Here is a 26,985-nt window from a genome sequence, read left to right as displayed (position 1 = left end):
AATGAGAAAATACAAAAAGAATCATATGAAAAATATCTAAATGAAAGGAAAAATATTAAGTTCAGGAAAGCAGACGATCAGAGAACAGGACAATAGGAATACCTGCATGACTCCAGACAAGATTATCCATAAATACTTCAGACTTTCCCCTAGTTTAAAACCCCTTCCACAGACCACAATTTATCCACACACTCACATGCACACTCTGTCACTCACTTCTGTCTCCATAAATTCAAACTTGGGCAGCTCTGAAGGCACAAATTCTGACCTACCACATATTTGTGAGCACATCTGTAATAAATTATTCTGCTTTGCTCTTCTTCCTGAGCATCACAAACACCTCAGAACATAGACCTAACCCAACACCCAACTGCTGCAAGTGTCATAATAGAGCCACCTAGAGCAGCTCAAAAAAGTCATTTCACCTCTTGGAGGGCTGCCTCTGGTGCTCCAGAACCTCCCACATTACACACTGAGGCACTCAGGGTCTCCTCCCCACTGCAATTCACCATATTAATTAGCTATATCGCGATCTCCAATCTACTGACCTCTGGGACATTCTTCATGCTTTCAGCAGTGCTCAACTCAGCAGTACCGATGTCCAAAGCTCTACCTTCCCTCTCTTCTCAACTGCTTCAACTTCTTTAACTCCTCCCTTTGCTGAACTACAGCTCTGTCTCATCTCAGTTTGCCTCATCAGTCTCAGTCTTCACGGACGAGCTCTTCCTAGCAGGGAACCTGGCTTACCATATGCTGATAAAGCACTATGTAAATGGATGATGCAGTATTAGCAATGATACCAGTAATGATGTCCTGCTCTTAAACATGCTGCTCTGAGAGTCATTTCTGTCTCCAGGAACAAAGCCTACTAAATTCAGGCTTATCTTCTAATTTATCCTCCTTATGGGCTAAAGCGAAATGGGATATACCTAAAGCATACACTGTTTTGTTTGGCCTTAATTATAGGCAGTATTATGCTGCCACAGCAACTAGAAAAGCTTAAGCTGCCTGAAGATGATACAAGATACTGCACAATGCTACACACCCTGCCCCGTCTCCTGTCCCCACATAGCACTGTGCTAGGCACGGGTCATGTCTGCACCCCAGGGACAGCCGGTAAATGCATTCCAGCAGCCACGGCATGGCACCGACAGGATGAGGCAAGCTGTCTGGTGGCACCTGCTCCGTCTGCATTTGCACACCTGTGTGAGGGCTTTCAAGCTTTCCCCAGCTCCATGCAGCAGGGAAAGGGGGTCTGGGAAGGTGTCTGGGAAGGTGTCTCCCCCTCCAGCAGCATGCAGTGAGGCAACGCTGCAGGGAACAGGCTGCTCCAGCCCTCCAGATTCTGAGGAGAGATTCATGAGGGGGAATTAACACATCTGGCTCCCTCTAAAACACCTGTATGCTTCACTTCACCTGCACATCTGTATCTCTGCCCCCAAGCTACGGATTGCTCAGCAACCCTTCCCAACTGCCATTAAATGGTAGCAAGAGAAAGCGAGGCACAGTAGGGCATTTAATGAAGAAGGACTGATGCTCCTCCGAGTGGCTGTTGTGCTGCATTAATGCCAGACAGTTGTTGTGTCCCTGAGCTCTGTGGCTTCCATGATACTGCCATGACGCTGTGAAGTGGAGACAAACCATGCATGTACAGTTCTTTGGATATCTCTGCCAGCAAGGCAGTCTTAGCTGGAAAGAGCTGGTACCTTGCTTTCCTGGGTGAAAAAATTAATTAAAATTAAAATGAAATACAAATTTAATTTTCCCACACACCTCAACATGATTTCTTGGGTGTGGACTACTCTGAACAAGACAGCTTTAACAACTGACTCTGCATCTTCCCTTGACTCGTCATTTGCAAAAAATTTACTACAGTTACCCGTAAGTATCACAGGCACTTCTGTTTCAGCCTCACAAACTAGCCTGACTACCACAGGTCAGCACTAAAAGGTCTAGCTCAGGACCCAATGAGTCACACATTTTCTTCACCTTCTGGTGAACTACTACTTATTCATAACCCAGTTATCTACTTTAGCTGTCAAAGAGATTTAAATTGTGCCAGCTCTGCACAAAGCCGGGATACCAGCACATCCCAGCAGGGTACAGGGCAAAAGTTTACAGCTATTAAATACAGAAAACTGGTGAACTACATTATGAGCTTAGCAGAAATATAATTCTTGCTTTTAACAGGACAGAGAATGGCAGGCTGAAGTGCTTTAGCTAAAAACATCTTAAACATGGCAACTTAAAAAAAATAAATGTATGTTTAATTTTTTGTTCTTTTTTTCCCCTGCATTAAATTCTGAAAGTACTGATAGTCATGGAATAATCAGGTTTAACAGGTTAGCGGTAATATATGCCTCAAGTGTTCCTAATACATCATAATCTTCTTTCACAGAATTTGCATCACTGTCAAACCGAACTACTGATTTTCAGTTGATGCTTTTAACATGTTTCTATGGTTACTTTCCAAGGTCGCATCACAGACGCCTGAACAGCAGTTCAGAAAGACAAAAGGCATTTTGCATCCTTCACCATATTAAATAATTTATGAAAGTTAAGGCATCCTCACGGAAAAAAAAAAAAAAAATCACAAAAGAATGGTTCTGAGGTTATTTTCTCAGCAACAGTTTGAAGCACAGTAAAATCAATATCTCCACAAAAGCCTTCAAGAGGCAGGCTATTTGACTAATGTTCCATATGGTACAAAACGCTAAGGAACATTCCAACTTTAGACGTATATGCACAAGCCTACATGAACTGCATGAGCGGATCTTAAAGCAGAACATGTAGACATCTAATTTGCTACTGTCAGCTTCATCTTTTAAATCAGGCAGCAGCTATTGTCTCAGAAAGTATTCCGAATCTGAAAAAAAAACGCAAAAATAAAACTGAAAAAGTGAAGTAAAAATGGTAATGACAGCCTTTATTATTTCCATCGTTTTTCATTCAAAGCCATGCAGATTTCATCTGTCCCCGAAACGTTACAAATTTTGACTAGTGTAATGAAAGCTTGTGCACAAAATATCTGAATCCTCTGCCTACCGCTACACTAGATCAGAGTTTATTGGAACTAATTGAAGTGTCTGAGGCTTGGAACAAAAACACATTAGTCATTTAGTGGTTGTGCTAATATTGCTATGCCTTTCCTGCAGTTTCGTTAGATACAGACTGCTTCAATACCCTAATCATATGCTCAGTCACAGCACAATCAGTACACAGAGTACTGACAAGCTGTCCCACCATGCCTAGAGCTGATAAGGTGTCTGCTCTATGAGTAACCTCAATTATTGACTATATTTTATGGTCAATCTAATGACCAAATGCTTATCAGTGAACCATCAGGTGCCTGTAATAGGATAGTGACCCTTAGTTTATATGTACCATTACTGCTCATTAGTGAATAATTAGATTCTTTAATCCACAACTCACAGGCATTACAATATGATGGAATATCATGAATCAAGAAAAAGACTATGCTTATTTTAACTCTTAAGATGTTCAATTACATTACTCAGAGCTTGTATGTTATGTCTTGTTAAGAAAAGCTGCTTGCAAAAAGTGTATCATGTGTCATGTTTTATGTCATGTCTAAAATTGACACAGCTTTCCTAAACACGCAGGAATATGACGAGAGTGGACAGATAATGGGTGTGACTCACCATCATGATTCTCCAGATTTATTAACTTAACTGGTTTTAATCTAGCAAAGCCCAGCAACACTGCAAATGATATAGAGACCTAGAAACTACTGAGCGCATACTGAGTGCTATGTTTGGAAGAGTAATTCATCAAACAAAAGCAGGCAGATGTGAGGGAAAACAGTTGCAAACACACAGTTCCTTCCCTGCCTCAAAGTCAGCGGTCCCATGGCAGCAAGTGCAACCTTGTGACCAAACCAGCTTGAAAAGACACAAAAATAATCCATTATCAAAGATGATTAAGAAAGGCAATGTAATACAGCTTGTCTTCTGCTCAACCTTGCTCAGGGTTTCTTGGCTCTATACATCATTCCTTCCAAACTGCTCTGACTTCTCTTAGCTGCCCCATCACTGCTCAAACCTTCCCTCCAGCATGCCTTGGGGCACCGAGGCCAGACACCCACATTCCCACCAAAGCTCCACAACCCCAGCCAGCAGCACAGGCAGCACTGCCACAACTGCTTTCAGCCACCAAAGGCAAAAATCACCCGATGGCTTCAATTTTTAGGGATCCTTGACTCTTCTCCCAAGGGAGTGGTATGTTCTTTTTAGGCAATTAACCTCTTCCAAAGTGCATGCCCATTCTCCTCCTCCTCACTGCCCTTCTGCCTGTTTGTGGAAACACCACAGCCTCTCTTCCCCAGGTGTCTGCCTGACAAAAGACCTGACAGCTTATTACAGCTTTCCACCACAATAAGCCAATATTTACTTAGCTGTGAGCATAAGAGAATTCAGACCACAGAGGAGTCCCTACAACTATCTTGCCTATTTTCACTTGGTAATTGCACATTCAGGTCACTTATACCAAAAAAAAAATAAATAAATAAAAATTAAAAGAGAGAGAGAGAGAGAGAGAGAGAAGAGAAGAATAAAAAGAGGAAAAGGCCCTGGAAACAGGTTCAAAGTATGGAGCCACTACAGCAACAAGGCATCACTCACTCCATGCCAATGGTCAAAGCAACCCCCATTTTTCTTAAATCTGAGGAATACCAGGTTAAACGTCACCTGCATTGTAAGGGTAAACTGGGAACCTCTTCACACCCATCAATGCCCATGAGCTGTACTTTTTGCTCTGGCTTTCTCATTCCGACAGTGACCTACTGAGAAGCTGCATTTTCTTCTAAATCCTCCAGTCCTTCAGTAACACGACCATTGAGTAATGTCTGGCAATTTGCTCGTGTGGCAGAGTCAGACGTTAATCAAAGCTTTTCTCCTTCTATGACAGATCAGAGTGAGGGAAAAAGGCTTAAAAACTGATTTAATTTCTTAATACGCTTCTGTCTGCTGTTTCTAATATTTGGCTTTGATTTTGAATACTTAGCACTTCTGTGCTAGACACTCTGCATTTCTAGGTAATGAATAAAATGCTTTTCCTTTTTTTTTTTTTTTTTTGAAAAGCACAACATAATTAATCTTGAAGAAATTAAATATGACATTCAAATGAGAAAGAGCTCTGGATGAATATGTAAATTTTGGCTTCACATATGCTTAACAAAACCAATGCATTCACAGCAAAGACTATCTTAAAGACATTAATTTTAACTACATGTACCTCTCACCAGTAGGTAAAGATTTTGCTGTAGTTCTTTTTTTTTTTTCTATCCATGTAAGGACATAAACCCTTCTGTATTGTCTTTTGAGTTTGTGACCTTACAAACACAAAGCTACAACTCTCACTGAGGAGCAAATTGGAGTAAAAAAACATGCAAACCAAAAAATAGCTGCACAGACCTCCTCCTCTCCCAGGCACAAGCCAGCCCACAAGCAAGAGTTCAAGGGTGCTATTCCACTGAATAGAGACTCTAGTTTTAATGTGAAATAGACATTTATCTGCTGCCAGCAAACCATGCCACAGCCCAAAAGCTAATTGTGCTGTGACCTGTACAAACACAGTTAATGCTGCTTCATGAAGACAACAACTGGAAGTCTTTATTCATGTGAAAATTTCTGGATCTACTGTTACTGCTGCTAAATAAATCACAGATGCAGCTTCCACAAGAAACTTACAAAGACTTTGTAGTCCAAAGTAACTAACCATGTACCCCAATACACTGAGAGTTAATACACATGCATATTTTTGCCTAGCTAGTTTATTTCTATGCTAGTTTATTTCTACTACCTTTTGCCCAAGGTAAAGTCCCATCTACAGTCCCTTTTTCAGAAGGACTCCTGTGAAGATGGAAGTACTCAGTAGAGTTGTTCAAAAAGAGGGAAGGATTTTAGAAAAAAATGTGTGTACAAAATCATCAACATGTTAACTGCATTTATTCCAGTAGCAAACAAGAAAAAAAAAATGTGTCAAGCTCTGCACAACTCAAGTAACAGACTGGCTCTGCTATGAAGTTCACAGTTTAAGTGGCTGAGAGGAGAAGGATGGTAAGGAAAGAATTAGAAATTAAAATGAATAGGTACTGCAGCATAATGCCATTGCCATTTTATCTCAAGGTGCTTGTTTGGTCTTTTATCTCAATGTGCTTGCTGGGAGAGAATTAGCTGAACGAGAGATGAAGGACAGAAGAGGATGATGCTGCAAAGGATTCAAGGCAGGGATGACCTTCCACCAAGTGCTGTAAACTGGATGGTGCAAAGGGATGGAAGAGATGGGACTGGAAAGTTTAGATGAAATAAACATGGTATCCTATCAGGACTGAAGAAAATCACTGCAACCATTGATATCCTTCTATTCCAATTTCTGCTAGCATCTGTCTCTCTTCACCCCTGAAGATTTCCTCCTCTTCCTCTCCTCTTGTCCTGAGAACTACATACCTCAGGACTGAGGGGAAGAGGCAGCATCAAAGCTTTGTTCTGTAGGTCCCCATGGCAGGAGGATCAGAAGCAAAGCGGGAGCAGCAGGAGAAGAAGGTTAAGGCCAATGGGGATGGAGACATCTGGCCAGGACTAGGCAATGGTACCCACCAGAGAACCAGATCAACATATGCACAACTGCCGTGGATCAAACTGAATCTCCCTCCCGCCACTTTCATATGATTTTCTGCATTTCAGTCTGTGTTTTCAATAACTGAACTCATTTCTTGAATGCTTGCTTTTAGGGAACAAAAGATTCCTAGATGGGCTCTGGAAGACTGAGAAATGAATGCTGCAATGCATTGTGATTAAAGATCATGAAAATGCTACAAAACTACTACAGATAACTGATAACTGTTAAAAGAAAGAAACGCACAAGTGCTTTGTGGAAAAAAAAAAAAAAAAAAAACATAAAAAAAAATCAGCCAGCGCTATTATTTGGTTAAAATTTGAAGGGAATTTTGAACAGAGGAAACATGGGTAGGGAATAAGCAATGCACTAATGGGTTTTAAAATGTTTTAGCTAGCACATAGCTGCTAAAGCTATAAAACTCCAGCTCACTCAGGGCAAAGACAGATTCATGAGAAGCAATTAGGGCCTGATCCAACATACAGTGATGTAATTTGAAGTCTTGTTGTTGACTTCAAGAATCTTTGAATTAAGCCAATGACAATCATTAGCAAAGATCCATCTCTTTACAACAAAACCAGAAATGTATTTTGCTGACCACTGGCAGAATTATCACTGGGAGGAAAAGATTCGGATGTTATTTCAGATTATTATGCACCAATTTATTTCTTTCAATTCTAAGGGCGTTGTTTTATTTTCTGAATTTTCCAGCTTAGCTAATGTAAAGTTAGTCTTTACATTAGCTTAAAACATACAGATTCACCCTGAAAAAAAAAAAAAAAAAAAGTAGTTTAAACTAAATCACACTGTTCATACCCACAATATGAAATACTGTAATAAAAGCTGTGCTGCTGTCCACTCTAGGTACTTTGGAGTGGATTCATCTGTCCTTGTTTAGGTAACTAAAAAAAAAAAAAAAACACAACAAAGTCACTAGTGTCTAACTGAGCTTTTCCCCTTACTTTCTTCTCTACTTCCACTAAGTTCAGGTAACTATCTCAAATGGATTATTCCCTGTTTTCAACCACTTCTGTGTTGATTTTAATTCTGCAGGCATAGACTCAATGCTAGAACTTCCACATGCAACACTTTGGGTAGACCCTTCCCAGTTTCTTGTGTACATAGGCACAGTGGTATGTAGGCGTATAATGGTTCAGACTCATTGTACCATGGTCTCCTCTAACAGGACTTGGGAAGCCAAGCTCTTTTTGAGATCAGATTATAACTTACACTAAAATTCCTTTTCTGTTTTTTAATGTTGCAAAAAGAATTAAAGATAAAGAAAAGGGAAACAATACAATTTTTACATGCTTACATGATAAAAATGATCCTTAGTGCATAAATTTTACTTTAATGCCATTCACAGACATACGTTTTTCAATATTGTCTAAAAACATGCTCAGTTCTGAATTAAAAAAGGAGTTTGGAATGCAAGTACAAAGCCCTGAATTTTGTTGTTTTAAATACCATCTGCTTGAGAGCACATTGCATTTAATCAACAGTGCTAATTACAACAAACATTTCACAAACAAAACCAACAGCTTATTTTCATTACAAGACCCAAGAATAAAAAAAAGAAAGATTGTTCTAGGCTGCTGTTAAAAAACTAATGTCTTAAATTGTTTTAACTGTTGTTACCAACTGTGGGGGAAAAAAAAAAAAACAAAAAAAAAACACCTCCATTTGCACATCCAGTCATGCTACTGAATAAAAACCTAAATAAAAACCTCCTATTTTTGATCAGAGTGTAAAAGCCTCATTACTTTAGCTTCTGCTTCAAGGAAACCTACTCAAAAACAGATTGGCTACAGGTAGATAGATCAGTTAAGGATCAGATAAAGACCAGCGCAGCACATATTATTAGGTTTCAATCAAATGAGGTTCCTGCTCAGGCATCCAGAGTGAGAAAGGGGATGTCACCATCACATCCCTGTTTCCCTATAGCAGTGGAAAGCTACAGTCACAACCACAAGACTAATTCCACCTCTCAGCAACCAGCACCAAATGCTCCACCTTCTACCTGCAGCAAAGACTCAAAGCATTTCACAACCATTTGAATACCCATGAGCATTTACAGAAAACAGAAAAATGACAAACTACCTTATGAAGAATGAAGCCGCAGCTGAGGTACCTGCCGAGACCCCAGCTGGAGCCACCAAGCTCTGGGAGGCCACTGAGCCACCTGTTCCCATGGGGTCGGAGTTGTTCTGCCCTGAGCTGACCTGAACGCTGGGTCCATCCCGGCCACCTTCTGATGCTGTTTCTGCCTGGAAGAAACAAAAAGAAAAAATACATAGGTTAATAATCTTGCATGACACGGAGCAATTACATGCACTGCTTCCAAAGAGTGTCTTTGCAAGGGCAAACGTGAAGACCAACAGTGGCTGAGGAGAGACACAAGTGGACAGGCGTACCACAGAAGGTCCTGCACCAGAGAAGGTAAAAACCATGACTGTAACAGACAAGCAGAATAACACAGAGACCTATTGTGATGGGTAACGTGCAGTTAAATAGTTTGACAGGCATGAAGAAATGGAAAACGATAAGCAGAACCCGTTGTTTTACGGTGTTATTTGGGAGCTGGCAGAACTGTTTATCTGGTTCAGTTGTAACTGTCAGGAATTATTTCTCAGTGGCACATCATCTACGAGACCTATCTGTGTAAGAGGAACTAACCAAATGGTCACATTTGTAACTTGTTTCCACATGAATAACCCCAGGAACTAAATAAAAAAAAATGATTTTTTAGAACATGTATTGTCTACATTATCCATCTTAGCAGCACAAGCGCCTGGCCTTTTTTGTCTCCTGCAAACTGTTCCAGTGGGAAAAGAGGAGTGGCTGGAGATGCATCTTCTCCAGCATAACCTATCTGTGGTATTTGAGACAGAGTCTGGAAGGAAGTAGTGGTTTGGGGATTATGCCAAAAAATCAGACATTTGTATTGTGAAATTGTGTCACGTCAACATCATCATGCCAAGGCCACTACCTCTTTCAAAATCAAGTTCAATTAAGTCCCATCAGTCAAATACTCATTGACAGTGCTGGGAAGGACTCATTTTAGGGAGAACCTGCTCTCTGTCTAGGAGTACTGAGGATTTAATTAAAGACGACACCACAATAAATATTTGTCAAAAGAGTTAATTGCTTCATGTATGATAATATATGATATTTCTGTCATCTGAAATACTACTTTGACATTTCCAACTAATTAGCTAAAATAAATTCCGGAAAAGGAGACAGCCTTGTAATGAAGCACAAACACAATTAAGTACTTCCTGGGATGCCACCAAATTTTAAGTTTTGTGCTGCCATAGATCATGTTTTACAACCACAGATACACAGACTCGGGAACAGTGCCTTCCCAGCTACACACACACTCAATTTCCTCATACAATGAAAAACCAGAGTTGTTCTCATGAGAACTGAGGTAACCCCGGTATCAAGTATAAGAAAACTCTGCCAGCCAAGCAGTGTTTGACTGATGCATGAAAGGCTGTCTGGAGTTTCATTTGGACTCATTCCCATAGGTTCTGAGTGCTGAATTCCCAGTTCCCAGAGAAGTCAAGAAGAAAGTGCACTCAGCTCTTCCAAACGTCTGCTCTTTAAAGATTAATATTATTATCAGTATTATGGAGTGGCTGACTAATGCTTTACCCTAGACTGCCACACCAAAAAGCGCTTTTATAGACCTCACCTAAGAGATCTGAGGCTGAGACACAGAACAATATTCACACAGATTAACTTAATCCTGGTGAAGTTACTTGTGCTAAAAGCCTAACTTGAAGCTTTAAATAACCCTCTACAAAATCCCTTCACTTTGTCACACAGAAGTCTCAGGAGAACAGATATTTTAGCGATGCAGGTAAAAAAGCAGAGACCGAACACCACTAGAGGTCAAGAATGGCACAGAAATGGTATGCCAGCAACACACACTCAGAAAATGAAAACTATCCCTGCCATGATCTACTGGTGTTAAACCATCACATATGGACAGCCAGGAACTGAGATGCCTGGAAAAGGATGAGATCTGCTCATGGGGTTAGTTGCTAAAATTTAAATGAGTGAGCAAGGAGGACTGTGAGGTAGGTGATGAATGAAACAGGTACTTGAGCACGAACAAAATGAAGAAGCAAATGTATGGTCCTGACCTACACCAACTATGGAAAGTATATGGCACGAGGAAAAGAAAAAAGCAGACTGGGAAAGATCCAAACACGCCACCTTCTGAGTTTGCTAAACCGATGCAAAGCGCTACTAATAAGCAGAGCTTACTATGAGCTTAGCAATGTACAAATTAAGCAACCTGCGTCAGATGCATAGGAGAACAACCAGCACAAGAACATCTGACACGAGTCACAGAAAATCAAATGCCAGTAAGGAAGAGGCAGACTTACAATCTTTGACCTAAGCTGCTGCATCACCTCTAACACCAGGCTGCCCAGTGTCCATACTGGTGCACACAGTGCTGTGCTTCACCCTGGGCTTTGTCTAATTAAGCAATTTGAGTGATGAAAGTAGAGTTATACAGCAAAGCGATGAAGCAAGGTGGAGCAAGACTCGTTCCTGAAGAGAAGGGGTGAGAAATGCTGGAGCTGGTACGTGGGGCTTGCAAATTGGCACACCAAGGGCCTGCCATGCCCAGTGGCCAGCATGAGAGGGAAACCCTACCAGCAGCCACTGCCAGACTAGCATTAGTGCTTGAATATTCCCACATGTTCTGCCAGGAAGACAACCACAACCCTCCATCATGTGCACTGTCTCAGATTAAAAATTACAGGGTCAAGCTGAATTCCCCAAATGTATTTTTCCATTCACTTTTAATGGGGCTACATTAGACAGCGGGATTTTGAAACAAAGAAAAGCACATTTACATAACATATTGAAAAAGGAATGCAAAAGCAACGTGCTTCTAACCAACCATACTCATACATAACCTAAGTGACAGCATAATCTGAAGTTAAAACTAAAATCTGTAGAGTTAGCATGAAACTTCAGGGAATTTTGCAGCAAAGTGGGCTAGATTTATAAGAACTGACTGGAATCTGTTGACCAGACCAGGTTTTGCTTCTTTGTAAATACTCTACTTGTCTTCTGACAGGTCAATTCCTATTAAGCTATTCACATTTAACAAAAAAACATGAGAAATTGATAACACACATGCTTTCTTCAGCACTTTTTCCACTTCTATGAGAACTTAAAAGCCTACATATCTAAAAGAGACCAATGATTGCGGATATATCAGGCATCTAACTTCAAATATCCAAATCAAACCTCATTTTTCAGATAGCAGATGGTTTATACTTTTCAAACACCAGTTTGCTAGCCAAAGTATCTAAACTGGATGTCTGTAAATTGCCATTCCCAGAATCATTAGACACTTCTAAAACTCATACTGTAATTTCTAGGTAAATTTGGCAGTACTATTCACACTTATATGCATTTAATTTATATCGAAGGAGGACGAGGGGAAGCTAAGGAGAATGCATTGACTCTTGTAGAGAGGAAAGCGAAATAAGATGTGCAAGATAAATTCATCATAGGACTACTGCAGAGGATAACAATCCATACCTTTTTCATTAAGTCTTCAATTACTCAATTAGAATTCTTAAACACTGCAGGAAAACTGATGCTACCTCTCAGTGAGAAGCTAGAAAAAAAGCCAAACAAGATCTTCCAAGTTTAAGATTCAAGGACTGCTTGCACCATACAAAGTGGAAGCACTTTCCAGCACAACCACGTTCAGCTCGCTATGAGACAGCGACATCTCTTAGCTGATGAGGAGGGCAGGGTCAGCCCTCCTACAGGCACATCCCTAGCTAAGGCAACATTTCAGCATGGGTAAATAAGTTGGGAGCTCACTTCAGCTTTCCAAATGGGAGATGGCTACATGGCCAAACACTGATGGCCACATTCCCATCTTGCCCATTTTCAGCTCTGTGCATGGTTTGCAGGTTTTGTGGAAATCAGGCTGGCAGCCCCATTGGCACGGGGACCAAACAGGTACACGGCCACCCAGGAGGATATGTCCTGAGACACCTCCAGGCTGCAATCCCACAGACTTGCTCTTAAATTTAGGCTCCTAAGTCCTTCCATTACTTCTGCAAAATGGGACATCTGAGACTGACCCACCTCAGCCCTAGGGGACCAGCACCATCCCATGTGAATAAAGCACAGAAAGACAAAGATGGATCATGGGGAAGAAGAGAAATTAGTCTACCTGAGAACAACAGCAAACCAGGGAGGACACAGAAGCATTAGGAGAAACAGCTCCATGGGCACATCGCTCCTTGCAGTTGCATACCAGGACTGTTACTGGTTCAAGAAAATCCAGTTCAGGTATGAGGAAATTTATCAGGTCCTAGTCATTTGCCCTGAGGCAGAAACACTAAACACAGATAATGGGACCCTCCTGCACACTCCAGTTTGTCACAGTATGGTTTCTCCTTGTGTCACTTACCGATGCCGAAGGGGTACAAGTGAGGTAAGTGAGCTTTGTTTTTAAATTAAGCATGGGAATTACCTCACACCACTCCCTCATCTCAATCCATGCTCTTCTGGGAACTGCCTGTGGAAAATATTTCTCTAGAGGAACAGGAGCAGCTCTGCCGGGTTTTTTTAAGCGCACAAGTTTGCACAGGGAGAAGACTCCAGCATGTGGCTGAAAGGGAACTGCGCTTCTGTTTACTAAATTCTCATAAATCACTCATGATCAAACACAGAAATCACAACCCTGTCACTATAAAGTGTTACTGAATATTTTAAACGTCACAGGCCTCCATCCAGAGATTAATGGTTTTTATTTTCTAAGAAAAAGTTGGGTGTGACAAAATCCATTAACCCTCTGGAAACCAGCCAACCCTCAAAGGAAGGATTTCCAAAACTTCTCTGTACAGCCCCTTCCCTTTACTCTCTCCGAAGCCACAGAGGAACTGGTACCAGTGACAGCACAGCAAGGGCAAGGGTTGAAAACATCAACCAGGTGTTTTGCAGGTTCATGCATGCCAATGTCTCTGCGCTTCATATCAGTGCCTGCGTCAGTGACAGGAGGGTTTTGGCATGCCCATCCTGAGGGCATGGGAGCGCAGCTGGATGGGCAGCGTTTTGGCTGGCAGATTCCACACGTGCAACTGAGGTTGGCAGGTCCGCAGCAAGCAACCGCAGCACAGATTGCTCCTGGTTAAATCGCCCGAAGGCTCAGGGAGAGGGCAAGAAGAGACAGAGGCAACCTGACATCCTCGGGCTGTGGAGATGTGCTGGGCAGGGCAGGACAGCCCCTGCCCCATCCCCGATTCCCAGCACACAGGTTTCCTGCTGTGACCAGGTGGCAGGAAACATCTGCCCAGGTTTAAACAAGTCAGGCTTGTCTAAATCACACTGTAGAGTGGTTGGCCATAGATTTAATTTCCAGGTACGCAGTATGCTGTCATTACCATCGAAAGGGCAATTACAACTCTAACAAGCTCTTAGCAAGTTTGAAGTGCAAAGCCAAAACCTGAGCCATAACATTTTCACTTTCCTGAGTATTTCCATTCTCTGGACATTGATCTTTGTCCACAGATCCAACAAAAGCCAAATTAGGTGCTGTCACTTTGTCCAGGCAACTCGTGCAAAATGTGAGCCTGGTGACAGGCAAAAAGCAAACACAGTAAGATAAAAATCCACACAGAGAGAAATAGATCGCTCCCTGGGCAGCACTGTGATTGTAAAGGAAAATCAGAAGTCTGGATAGATCTGCAAAAGAAAGTAATCAGATACAATGTCTAAATATACATATAAATACTTTGTCCTTAAGGATGAATTCACAGAATTGGGAAGGGAGAAAATTACAAAGGCATATGTCTCATAGACATCAGTGTAACCAAAGTCAGAACTCAATACAATTTATTTTATTTCCAAAAATTGGTTCTATAATGGAAGCATTCAGCAGAACTTCACTAGAGAATTGCTGCTGAAGCTCTAGCAAGATCAAGCCTCAGTCTCTGCTGAGGCATCCCCCCACCCCCAGGCTGGTTTTACCCCTTTTCAAAGTTCTGCTGGTCTGTCCGTGAGTTAAGTATTCACTTTAACTTGCTATTTTCCACTTTTAGACAAGAACGTCACAGCCAATTAAACTGTAAAAACTGTTTGATTTAACAATTTTACAATATACTAAGGTTATTGTTTGTATGCGGTATAATAATAATTCCCCCCCTACATGATTTATGCTAAAATCTTTATGGCCTACTAGCTGGAACAAATGTGACGTAAATCTCTACCTGGGCAATGCTCATGCTATAAACCCTCCTTCCCCTCAAGCGCGGATAAGTCCTGCATACATCGTCTACGTGAAATGTCTCCCTCCCAGGTTGACCAGCATCACATAAAGTTAACCGTGCAGTATACATCAGGTTGAAGTGAAACGTGTTCCGGATAAACTTTTTACTATCCTTTGACAATGTTTCTGCTGGGGCTCATTATAAAATAGCTAGGGCATTTTATAACTACAATACACTACCGAAGTCATTTTATAACCTGCAGCTGCGATGTGGTAACAAGAATGCCTAAACCTGTACTTTCAGACTTGGAGTCGCACTGAACACACGATGATCATAAAATGCAGAGCATAACATCCCTTCCCCCAGCCCAGGTTTTCTATGAGAGTTACTAATGCCTGGCTTATTGTTGATCTCATAAGATGAGGCAGAAGGGGAAAATCACAGAAAAGTAGAATTAAACAGAAATAGGAAGGCCCGTTTACGACCAGACAGGAAAGTAATGTAGGAGACCCAAAGGCAACCTCAGAGCCCTATCTTTTTGGACTAATACCTGAATTACAAACACAGTTTAAGGTTTTAGATTTTTACTATCTGAAATCATGAGCAGTCTGTGCTTCATGGAAGGACATCACTGTTCAGCTGCAGGAGATGAACACCCAAAGTACTTCCAGCACTGATGTCTTTTGCAGTACAAGGAAGAAGAGGTAGCTTTTTTCCCCTCTGACCAGGGGCTCCTGATCTCATTCCTCAGCTAAACTGTGTTGTTAGATCCTGGAGATATTTATGAAGGTTGTGGGCAAGCCTCCTTTGCCTCCAAAGCACCCATTCCTTCCTTCAGTCTTCTCATGTTCCCAGGCTGGAAAGTCTCCGCTGCCAGGGCTCTAGTAGCACTACAATGCCGAGGGCAGTGATGAACCTGCAGCCCTCCCGCTTCCCTTCAGCCTCTGCAATGACACCATCCCCTCTTATTCTGACTCAGCCTTATGGACAGAGCTTCAGCACCCACACAAGTGGCCTCACATTTCAACCATCTGGAACAACAGTGCAGCAAGAGGTGCTCTCTATCCTCCTTCAGAGCTCTCTAACCACCAATCACACAAATATCACCTCTATCTGCACATGTAAACCCACCACTTAGAAAGTTGGGGGACATGAAAAAGAGGTACCAGGAAGGGCATAGAGGTTGCTGCATATAAACACACTCAAAATCAGGACTTTACATGTGCAGTCAGTTTAAAGCAACCAGACTAGAGGAACTGTTTCTTCTAATGCCTCAAGGCAAGCATCAGAAAATGTTGCTCAAAGCCGTCTCTGCTGACATGTGTTACAATAGCTACAGCCTCCAAAGCCAAAATATATAGCTGTGTACTGCTCAGGGTATTTTAATTTACCATTGTGGTCAAAATTAAAAATGAACTGTTTATTCAAATGGAGAAATACAGTTGAATCCCTGCTTTTTGTCAGAGGCTGATATGAGCAAGCAAAGGAATTCATTAACAAGCTCACAATAGTGCAAATTTCCATTAGCTTAGGATTTGTTTTCCTACTAGAAGACAAATGCTTTTCCATTAGGACTGACTTCCACAGGCCAGAAGCATCTCTAACAACAAAGTACAGGACATGTACAGACCTTTGAAGCAGGAGAACTTGTGCCACCTTTCTTATGCTGCAGTAAAATACAATTTCTCGATGACTTTAGGCAACTCGAAGTTTCACCATGCCTTGCTTTCTCTATTCTGCAGAATGAAATAATCACATTCCCAAGAATTACAGGTCCTTATTATTACAATTTGATTATATTTATTATGTTATTACAATGATTGACATATAATGTCAGCAAATAAAAGGCAAATGCGGCCAGAAGACTGTCATACCTAATTTCTTTTTCAATCACACTTGAAGTGGTTATGTCACATATAACTGCTTTATAGAAAGCACCCCTCAAGAACAATTTACCTGACAGCTACTAAGTACAAGGCACCCATTGCCTAGTATCTCACTTGAAGAGATACAAGCCCTAGCTATGTGAAGAGGGCAACGAAGATGGTGAAGGGTCTGGATGAATGAGGAGCGGCTGAGATCAGCCCAGTTTGTTCAGCCTAGTGAGGGCTCAGAAGTGACCTCATCGCAGCCCTTCCAACTCAGGATCTTCTGCAAGTGCTGAACTCAGATCTGGCAGTTACAACTCATGGAAGATCTAAGAGTTATTGGCAGTTTTCTGAAACCTGAAAAAAAAAAAAAAAAAAAAAAAAAACACTTTTTCTGAAAAAAAAAAGAGTTACTGACAGCTCAAGATGTAGCAGCAACTAAGAAAACACCAGATTTTGGACATCACAGTGCAGGGTACTAAGAACAAAGAAGGAGGGGGTCCACATTTTGAGTAGCTGGTGCAGTTGGAGTCCTGCATGTGAATACAAAGGCAGTGGAGTTGTGGAAACAACAGGCAAACAAGTCTGTCAAATGGTTGAGAGGATGGAGCAGCTGCCTTGGGAGGAGAGATGAAAGAGTTGGACTATTGCTTAGAGAGGGGAAGGCTGAGAGGCATCTCTGTCTGAGGTCTAACAAGTCACTGAGGTGGTGGATAAGCTGAATGAAGACTTGCTGTTCACCCAAACCTGTATTATAAGGCACAGGTGACAGTCAATGAAACTAATTGGGTGTAAGTTTAAAAGTGATGAAAGAAAATGAGTACTTCTTTGTACTAGGGTAGTGAACTCATGGAACCTGCTGACACAGGTGGTCAAGGAGGCACAGAATGTCAGCAGGGTCAGAGAGGAATTGGATGAAATATCCTGGACAATGGGCCTATAAACAGTGACAGAGGTAACAGACAGAGCTGTGTCCCTGAGACCTCCCCAGCTGTGCAGGCTGAGAGTACGAGCAGAATACAGAAAGCAGCCGGGCTCCACAGCTCTCCCTAAACACCTTTTGTAGTTCCACTGCTGGAGACAGCCCTGGGCAAGATGTGCTACAGCTCACACCCAGTAGGATATTTCTTATGTTCTTATCATTCCCATCCATCTTTTCACTAGAGTCTTTCGTAGCTTAACAAGTAGGGGGAGGCTGTGCTACTCCCATAGGGCCCCACAAGTACTTCAGAGTCATCAGGAGAGGTTGATCAGAAGGAAGACAATATCTGCACAGCTACTCTGCAGAGATCTGCTAAACTCAGACTCTTCCCAAGGCAGGCATCATAAAGGCCCCCTCTCCCCATCTTCATCCTCTCACTATCTTCTCCTTACAACAGCTGACTGCCTTGACCAACTTTACCACCCTGACTTTTGAGAAGCAGAAGGGGGAGAACCTCTGAATAGCAGATCCATGATCTTTGCCCAACAGCACCAAAAATACTGCAATGGGCTCCTACCTATGGCACCTTTCAAACACTTCCTTCAAATTAGTTATCAGAAAAGAACAAGCTTGTCCAATTTAGAGACAGTGGAAGCTGTGCAAACCCAAAGGAATTAACTCATAAGCATTCGAGCATCAAACTAAAGCAATAATAATAAAAATAGGCCATCTTCAGAAAAAGACGAAACTGCAACATCAATTTTTATAATGATTTATATGGACTCACTTCCCTAAAAGTATTTCATGCTCAAATCTTACAAGTACTACTTTAAGATTCAAAGCAAACCGCTAATTATTGATCCTTCGTTACACTGGGAAATTACCTCATCGCAGCTTTAAAGTTCTATTTATAAGTCTAATAATCTCATCATTGATTACAGTGACTGTACTCTAATTATAAATCCATTATCTCCCCAGCAATGAAATAAAATCAATAATGCACATAAATGGAAAAGAAGGAATTTAAATGCATACATTAATGTCATTTCAAGTAGAACTGTTTTATGCACCATCTCTAACAAAACTGTGTCACATCATTAGCAATAATGTGAAAAATCTTTTTCAATTAACAGAGCCGATTTGATACTATGTTCAGTAAAGTGGCAATCCATTCCATTAAACGCACACATATGAAATGCTCAAAACATCTATGAACTCTATCTATACATCATAAATTCTCTCCCAAGTGCCCAGATAGAAATGTAGATACATTTTATATTGATGCTTCTTAAACTTCCTTTCAAAAGCTGCCACTCAGGGTATTCAGTGATTCCAGTTGCAAGTAACAGCATCGGTATTTGCCATGTGTTCAGCTGCTCATACTGCAAAACAAAAGATGCTCACTGTGCACAGCATGACCACCTGGAGTCCCTCAACCTCAATATACCATCGTACCAGTGCTCAGCTTATGGAGCAAATGTTAAATTCAAAGTGCTTTCCAATAAAATGTGTGATGCTTAATCCTATTTCACACAATGTAGGATAACTGGGCAATCCACACCTGTATCCAGCCATGCAGATCAGTTCCTTCCACATGGCACAGAGACCTCCGCAAAAGCCTTTTCCTCCACTGGTCTTCATGTGACTTAGGTCTGAGCTCAGCCTCAATTTATCTGTTTCCTCAGCTGCTTTCACCTCTGAAACTGCATGGCATCATCCAACTGAAGCCCACACTTAACAACCAACATAGCCAATGCAGAACAATGGTAGCGCTTCCAGATTAGATATACGGCCTTACTCTATTGGAGGACATTTCCGAGCTCCAGCCAAAATGTAAGAAACTTTCTTGTAAGGTGATTTCTAATGTTGAGGGGAGTGGGATGCATAGATTAACATTCAGTTAATATGCGTAGTTTAAGCATATTGGTGGGAAGCAAAAGAAACTGAAATGACCTGGATGAACAGAAGAGGCCTTCCTAAAGAAACAGTTTCAAGTGGAAGAGTTGATAATTTTAAAACCTGGGGTAAAAAAAAGGTTTTATTTTCTCTTTAAGTGTAGTTTGTGATACATTTCCCAGATGAGAGAGACTGTGGACCTAAATTCCCTCCTACTTTGAAAAAGGCAGTGTGTAAACCCCTGATGCTCTCCGGGAGCTCCTCAGAAGTTACAGAGAACCTCTGGGAGTCTGAAGGCAATTAATGTCAGCAATAGGCCTTGAGATAACCTGAGACCCAACAAAGGTAAATTCTGTGGATTATCATTTGCAAATAACCTCTGAAATCTGCTTGTCTTAAATCTGCCCCTGATGAGTATAGGTGAAGTCTGGGCCAACATTCTTTATTATTGCTTGTTGACTTCAGTTGTCAACAAAAGCTAGTCTGGACTTGCTTCCCTGTGAGAGCTGTAATAATAACCGCTTAGCCTAGAGGGGTGAAGGATCAAAAGAACTGTTTTCAGGTGGTAATTTGAGCCTCAAGAGGGTCTGAGTCCTGAGGATAGTTACCCTGTCCCACAACTGTAAAACCAACACTATGGCAGGTTCAAATACACACTATAAAGATTCACACCCTCACCTACAGAAATGCTCCTTTCCATCTTGTAGCCAATACCCCTTCTGTCAATTCTTACCATTTTCCTGAGTCATTCTGATACCTGAGCTATACTTTAAAAAGTCATTTCAAACTCATTTTCATCTTGCACATCCCACACTGGGAGCAATCTAGAAAAAAGAGCCCGTAGCTGTCACACACAACAGTGGGCTACATTTTATGTGCATGTACAAGGCTGAATCTTTGTTTTCCAGGCTGATCTGCTACCTGGTGGCTAAGACAAGGCCTCTCTTGCAACTCAATGTAAGGTGCTGGTAGCAGTGTTGTCTTCCCACATCACACCTCTCCCTCTGCATTCACTAAGGTAAGGAAGTGCTAAGGAAGGGAACTCTGCCCATCTGAGACACAACAGCCTCAGGAAAGGTCTTTTGCATAGGGGCTATAAAATTAAGTTAATGAGAGAGCATTTACTAACTTGGATCAAAAGGTTTCCTTCTGCTGTTTGGACTTGTTACAGAGTGACCAATGCTAGCTTTGAAGATTTTTCTTTGTCACCCCCTCCCCTCCTTCCTTTATATACTTCCTCTGCAAGGGCAGTAGCACCAACACCACTAAAGCTAAAGAGAAAACAGAAAAACCTCTGTCCTTCTGACCCCACTACCAGTCTGGGGTTTGCTGCTGACTTCCGCAGAGCCAAGATGTTATCCATGGAGTCTGAGAAATGTCTCAAAGCTCAAAGTCATCCAAACGTCTTACAGACAAGATTTATGGTCAAAGCACTATATTTTAATTGTTTCATTACAAAATATATTTCACGCATAGTATTAATAAAAGGTCACTGAGAAAGCTATCAAGAAAGACTTTAAATATTAATTTAGAAATGTTGGTATGACATTTATCAATGTAAAAAAGTAAATGCTGGAAAGTAAATCTTCTCATTCTTCTGTTCTCCATAGTCAGCTTTTTATTTCTTCTTCTAAGCAAAATGTAAGTCATCCTTGCTATAAACAAACAAAGAGGATTTCAGGAAAGTCAACAAGGGCTGAACTATCCCCAAATGAATCCATCTGGTTTACATTAGGGTAAGCAGAAGACTGATTCCTAAGAACTCCAGGAAAGCTTAAATTGTGGCTAAAACAACTTTCAGAGATTTTTTTATTATTATTTTTTTTTTTTTTACATAAAACAAAAGAACGCAACTCCCTTAGTTTTAGAGCATACCCGCAGCACGTGCAAATGGATGGCTAAGTCCTCTTTCTCACTCTTCACCCCCTAACCCTCCCCACCCCTAGTTGAAGAAAATCACTCAATAAACTTATACCTAACTTTAAATTTACAAATACTCTCAGGGACATGTATTTGACTACTGATAAGTTTACAGTTTTATATACATATATTTTAAATTTTTACCGAAGTAACTTTCACTTTTCCAGTACTGCAGCTTTTCCTATTTTTCAATGCAGTATTTTTTTAATATATTTTTAAAGCAACTTTGAAGCCAGTAAAGATTTAAGGAGACACAATATTTTGCCTTACAACTAGCACCATTTGTGTATATTCAAACTAGAAATACAGTGTGTCAAGGATTTCATTTTGCATAAGATGAAAGAAAAAGCAATTTGCAAAACAAGCCCTATTTCACTGTGATGTCTTTACAGCACATGGCACGGCTACGTTACCACTTGTGTTCAATATAATACTGCGTACTAATAACACAGTCAATTCAAAGCATGCAGTTGGACCTCTTTTTCCTACAATAAGCAATACATGCAGATACTTTTAATAGATGTACAATGTATATTCAGTGGCTTTCATTTTCTACATCTCAGCCAGATTCCAACACGTGTAGGAAGCCTAAATTCCCCTTACTTCTGTGTTTGTGTTAAACAGCATGGCAATGATGAGCACTGCTAACATGCCTCTTCATTTGAGTAGTAACCTTGTATTCAGTTGTCAGGTCTAGAATTAAAAACATCAATATAGAACTATTTGTTAATTACAGTTGCCAGTCGTCCGCTACAAATCAGCTGTCTTACATGGAGTTATGTCAGCTCCCTCCCCTCCACAGTGCTCGCTGTCTGGTCAAACTACTTATCACTGCTACTGGTGATTATTTTATGTAATTTTTCATAACAGGCCACTTGGGTAAAGCAGCTGATTACATCTTCACCTCTTGCACTCTGGTTGCAATCCTAGTCTTCCCCTCCTGGACCTTCCTCCAGATCCTTAATTACTGTTCCTCTTCACGGCTCCTGAAGCCCACAGTTATTATTTCGGTTTGAGCAGCACCCACGCTACGCTTTGAAGATGCATTCCTGTTCAAAAAATTTATAATCTATATAATGGATTTTCACACTTGAACTCCAAACATATATTAAAAATTTACGACGTCCTGCACTTCTGACCCCAAACATTCAGCCCAGAAGTGTTTTTGCAACCGTAAGTGACATTACAAGGTAATACATGCGAGTTTGGGAAGGGAGATAAGCAGAAATCAAGCCATCTTTTTCTCTCCACAGACAATTCCAATATCACCACTATTAAAACTGGCCATAAATAAAAAAGCATGGATCCTGGAGAAACATCTGTAGATACAAGGTCTCCTAACATTTTTGCAGCCGCTTGCTGTGGTGCATTTTTACCCTAGCAAGGCACTGGGCACAAAGCATGCCACACCAGCTGCCTGAGGCAGGGTTTGCTCCACATTACCCAGCTGGGCTCTACTGGTACCAGCAGAAAGCAACAGGCATCCTCAGCAGACAAGGTGAGCCAAGACAGATGTCCAGAATGAACCAAGACAAGAATAATAAAGTGCCTCTTAGAGGTGCCTGTTGCTCTCCCACTACTATTAAGGAAGCCTCAGTAATTAGCTTAGAATAAACACCTGTCCTTTTGGCAGCTGAAAATAGTCAAGATAAATCCCAGCTTTCATCTGCATCTGTCATCCAGCCCTTAGAAAATGAATCATGCTTGCTTCATGTGTAGCACAAAGTTAAACCACTGAGATGTGAAGCACGTGGATAACAGTTCCCTTCCAAGGAGTACAGCCTTGTTTCATGAAGAACCCTCCAGTGAGGGGAAAAAAGGGGTATCTACAGACTCCATGTGAAACAGGAGTATTTACAGAGTGGTCAAAGTAACCTGCATCACAACTAAGATTGTGAACTCCTCAAGGCAGGGGCTATTTTTTACTCTTTTATGCAGTTATTCTGAGGGCTTCAAAACACGGTCACATTACACATAATAAACAATACATTTATTGCCACTGTTTTCACTGCATTTCTTTTCCTTCCTCCAGAATTCCTCTAACCAGGCCAGTTCCTGTCTTACTCCAGCTCCATATTTTGAAGATTTGCTCCACAATGACAAAACTCAGATTTTCTTCGATTCTGGGGAAACTGGGGAGTTCACCAAAAACTCAGAGCTATCCATCCACATCTTCATTTCAATGAGGCCTCAGCTGTAACAAAACATCCTGCTTGGAGCACTGGAATACAAGATGGACATGAGCCAAAAAAAGAGGCAATCTAGAGAGTTACAGGAGTCATCAGAAGTCTAGAAATCATGAGTAACAAGGAAAGGCTGAATGCTAATGATGTTTTATTGTTGAGGAAAAGACTGAAGAGAAACAAGACAATCAACCTTGAATACAAAAGAAAATAAAAGCTATGAAGAGGAACTGAATGAACTCTTTTCCACATATACTATCTGACAATTGGAATCATGCGTTTAAAATACAGCTGCAGAGATTAACTTTTAAAAAAGAATCTAATTGGGAAAAAAAAAGTTGAGAGTCAGCAATCATCAGAACTTCAGAAATCCCAGTGTTCACAAAATTGGAAGATGGGGTGAAACAAGCATTAGACAGCATCCACTGTCCTGCAGTGGAAGCTGTCCTAGACTAGGGACAGACCAGCTAATTCCTGAAATCCCACCAACTTTATCTCCTCTGACACCTGAGATTCCTCCAGGGAAAAGTGATGGGGAGGCACTTTCTGCCTTATCCACCCAGACAGCTTCATCAGACACAGGGGTCTTAATAATACAAAAGGCAGTAGGAGAATTCAGAGAGATACAGAAAGGACAATTCAGGTACAGATGAACAACTGAGTCTTCAGTAGACATATTGGTCTTAAATAAGGAGGAAAAAAAAACTTCTCTCCAAAAGCTGCTTCTAAATCTAACACATTCTTGTAGATGACTGGATCACATCCAAGCAGCTTCCAACACTCACAGTGTAACAGTGTTTGTCCTTCAATTAAAGGTCACTGTTTTCCAGGCTACTGAGCTTTTTTGCACATTTCTAGATCACACCTAAGCTCTGTTGCATTATACACATTTTTTCCTTCACAGGGGTTAAATGAGGTAGCTCAGTTTTATCATAGAATAATGGAGTGGTTAGGGGAAACCACATCTATCAGTCAGCATAGTTAAGCAGGAAGAAATTTGGAGCTGGCAGTTAGTGAATTATTTAAAATATGAATAAGGGCAGAAGAGGAATGAGCAGAGAACAGCACTCACAGCAGCAGTTCCTCACATACTACGAAGAATTGAATGGGACATTTTTTTCCCTCTTCCTCAAGGAGCTTGATCCAACATCAATGAAAATTCACTGGATTTAGGTGGGGTCCCCTCAATGGTGGGAAATGTGTGCATTCACAAATTGCCATATGAAAGAGAAGTATGGGAGGAATTACATCTCCAAGGCTTCTCAGGAAGGAAACAACAGCCACTCTGTAAAAGTGATGTTACACAACAGCACTCAAACATTTTTCTCTGATGATTTTGGAGCTCAACCAGCTGAAGCTACCAAGCAATATTAGGCAGTGTTTATATACAACAGTACATAAGGCATTATGTTAAATTTGGAGCTGACTGGCACCAAGATCTGTGGTCTTGCAAGATCTGCAGCAATGTCTGTGAAAAGAATGACTTCTATTCACACTCTCCTGTTGACTATCAGAGGAAAATCGTTTAGGAATAAATAGTCAAAGCCAGTTTGTATATCCTTTTCTTCTTCGCAGCATTCCATAGACGGTCACAAATCTGTAATGAACTTGCTTTTAAAAGGTAACACATACCTCCATAAAGCTTTTTCCTTTCTCACCAAAAATCTTAAAATGTACAACAAATACAGGAATTGTTTAAACCCAACTTTAACACTTAGAATCCAAGTACAATAACATTTACAGGGATGTGGCACTGAGGCAACCTTCTGAACACCCTCCCTCACAGCAAGCTGCTTCACAACATGCCTAACCTGAAGATTAATCCTCCCCATTGCAGTCTATCAACACCATCTGCTGAATTGAACACAGCCTTAGAAGTTTAGTGCTAGACTTGAGGGTCAACCTCATCTTTGAAATAACTCCCATGAATCTCACAGGTTTCTTATGTGACAAATTTGGCCTTTTACGTTTTTCTAAGAGGTCAGTGGGTATTTGACAGCCACATAACAGCACCTGTATACGTAAAACTAAAATAGGTGCAAAAACATCTGAGGAAAAGATCTTGCCATCTGAGATAAGAAAACAAATTCCTTGTGACATCTGACAGAACATTGTTCAGAGCTCTTTTTCAGCTCTTCAGTTCTTGAAGCATGGCTTAGTATACTATTAGCTGATCCCCCCCTCTAAGATAAGTATAGTTACATCTCAAAATTTGTCTTTACCCACACAAAAAAGTTGTGCATCTGCATTATCACTACTTACTAGACAAGCCTGAGGCAGGAAGCTGTTCACCCTGGAGATACTCCACATGCCCTCGAGGTACTGCTGAGCTTGGATGGTGACCGAACTCAGAGCACCGCTGAGGCCACTGGGGGCCACCGTGACTTGAACGCTGGAGTTTGGAAAACCGCCCGTGCCTTGAGACCATCCAAGTCCCTTCTTCCTCTCTGCCCCAGAGAAGAGATTCGGCGATTTTCCAGGCTGTCTGCCCACCTGTCCAGCAATGAGTGGCAGGTCCCTTTGCGAAGAGACAGTGACCACCCTTGGTACCATGCTGGTCACTGCCGTGGCACCGGGTGGGAGGTCGGGCATTTCTGGGTAGCTGGCTTGACTGAGGGTGTGCATCATCTGAATGGCTTCCTGCTTCAGCTGGTTCAAGTGAGTGGCACAAGTTTCGCATCTGCTCTCTCCTTCATTCCTGTTTTTCTGTAAATAGTCAGGCACTTGAAGCTTGTCAAAAATTAAAGCTGATAATCGTGGGTCCTAAAGAAAGGCAGGAAAAAAAAAAAAGAAAGCATACTGAGTCAAAACAACACAGAAAGAGAAAACCTCAGCAGTAGTCGAGATGCCAACCCTACAAATATCATAACAAATTTCAAAGGTATACCACCACCTTAAATCCAGGAAAGCGAGACTTTGGAGTATTTCATAAATCTTGGTATATGACCTGGTAAACGTTTTGTTGTCCTCACCCTCAAAAATTAGTAATCAAGTGGCATAAAAAACAGTTTACATGGTACTGCCCACAGCTGGCTCCTCTGCTAGCGAGGACCATTATTTCTGATCTTTGAAACCCAGATGGTAGCAATATTCCCTTACGCTACAGTTGCTTTGATGAGAAATAGATTTGAGGCTACAGCCATGTGTGAAGGTGTGACAATGTGCACACTAAGAAGCTGATTTAAAAGCAACACCTATTTTTGTTTCCCCCAACACCCCCCCCCTCCCCCTTGCTAGTTCATTTTAAGGCTGTCCAGAAATTTTAAAACCCAGGTCTGTGTTTCCAGTTCAGAGATAGAGTT

At 41.3% G+C, this 26,985-nt stretch overlaps 1 protein-coding gene across 2 annotated transcripts in view; it reads right to left on the bottom strand.

The window, feature by feature from the left end:
* Nucleotides 1-26,985, bottom strand: part of KIF26A (kinesin family member 26A) — a 100,462-nt gene that overhangs the window by 40,276 nt on the left and 33,201 nt on the right. For both annotated transcript variants that reach the window (XM_084521843.1, XM_084521844.1), the window contains 2 exons: nucleotides 25,946-26,446; nucleotides 8,737-8,903 (listed from right to left, as the gene is read on the bottom strand). In XM_084521843.1, coding sequence (XP_084377969.1) covers nucleotides 8,737-8,903; nucleotides 25,946-26,446 — 668 coding nt within the window. The remainder of the gene's footprint in view (nucleotides 1-8,736; nucleotides 8,904-25,945; nucleotides 26,447-26,985) is intronic.

The sequence above is a fragment of the Aythya ferina genome (genome assembly GCF_964211825.1).
Source record: "Aythya ferina genome assembly, chromosome: 5".
Lineage (NCBI taxonomy): Eukaryota > Metazoa > Chordata > Aves > Anseriformes > Anatidae > Aythya > Aythya ferina.
Note: the sequence above shows the minus strand (reverse complement) of the source record. Positions and strands in the feature narration are given on the sequence as shown.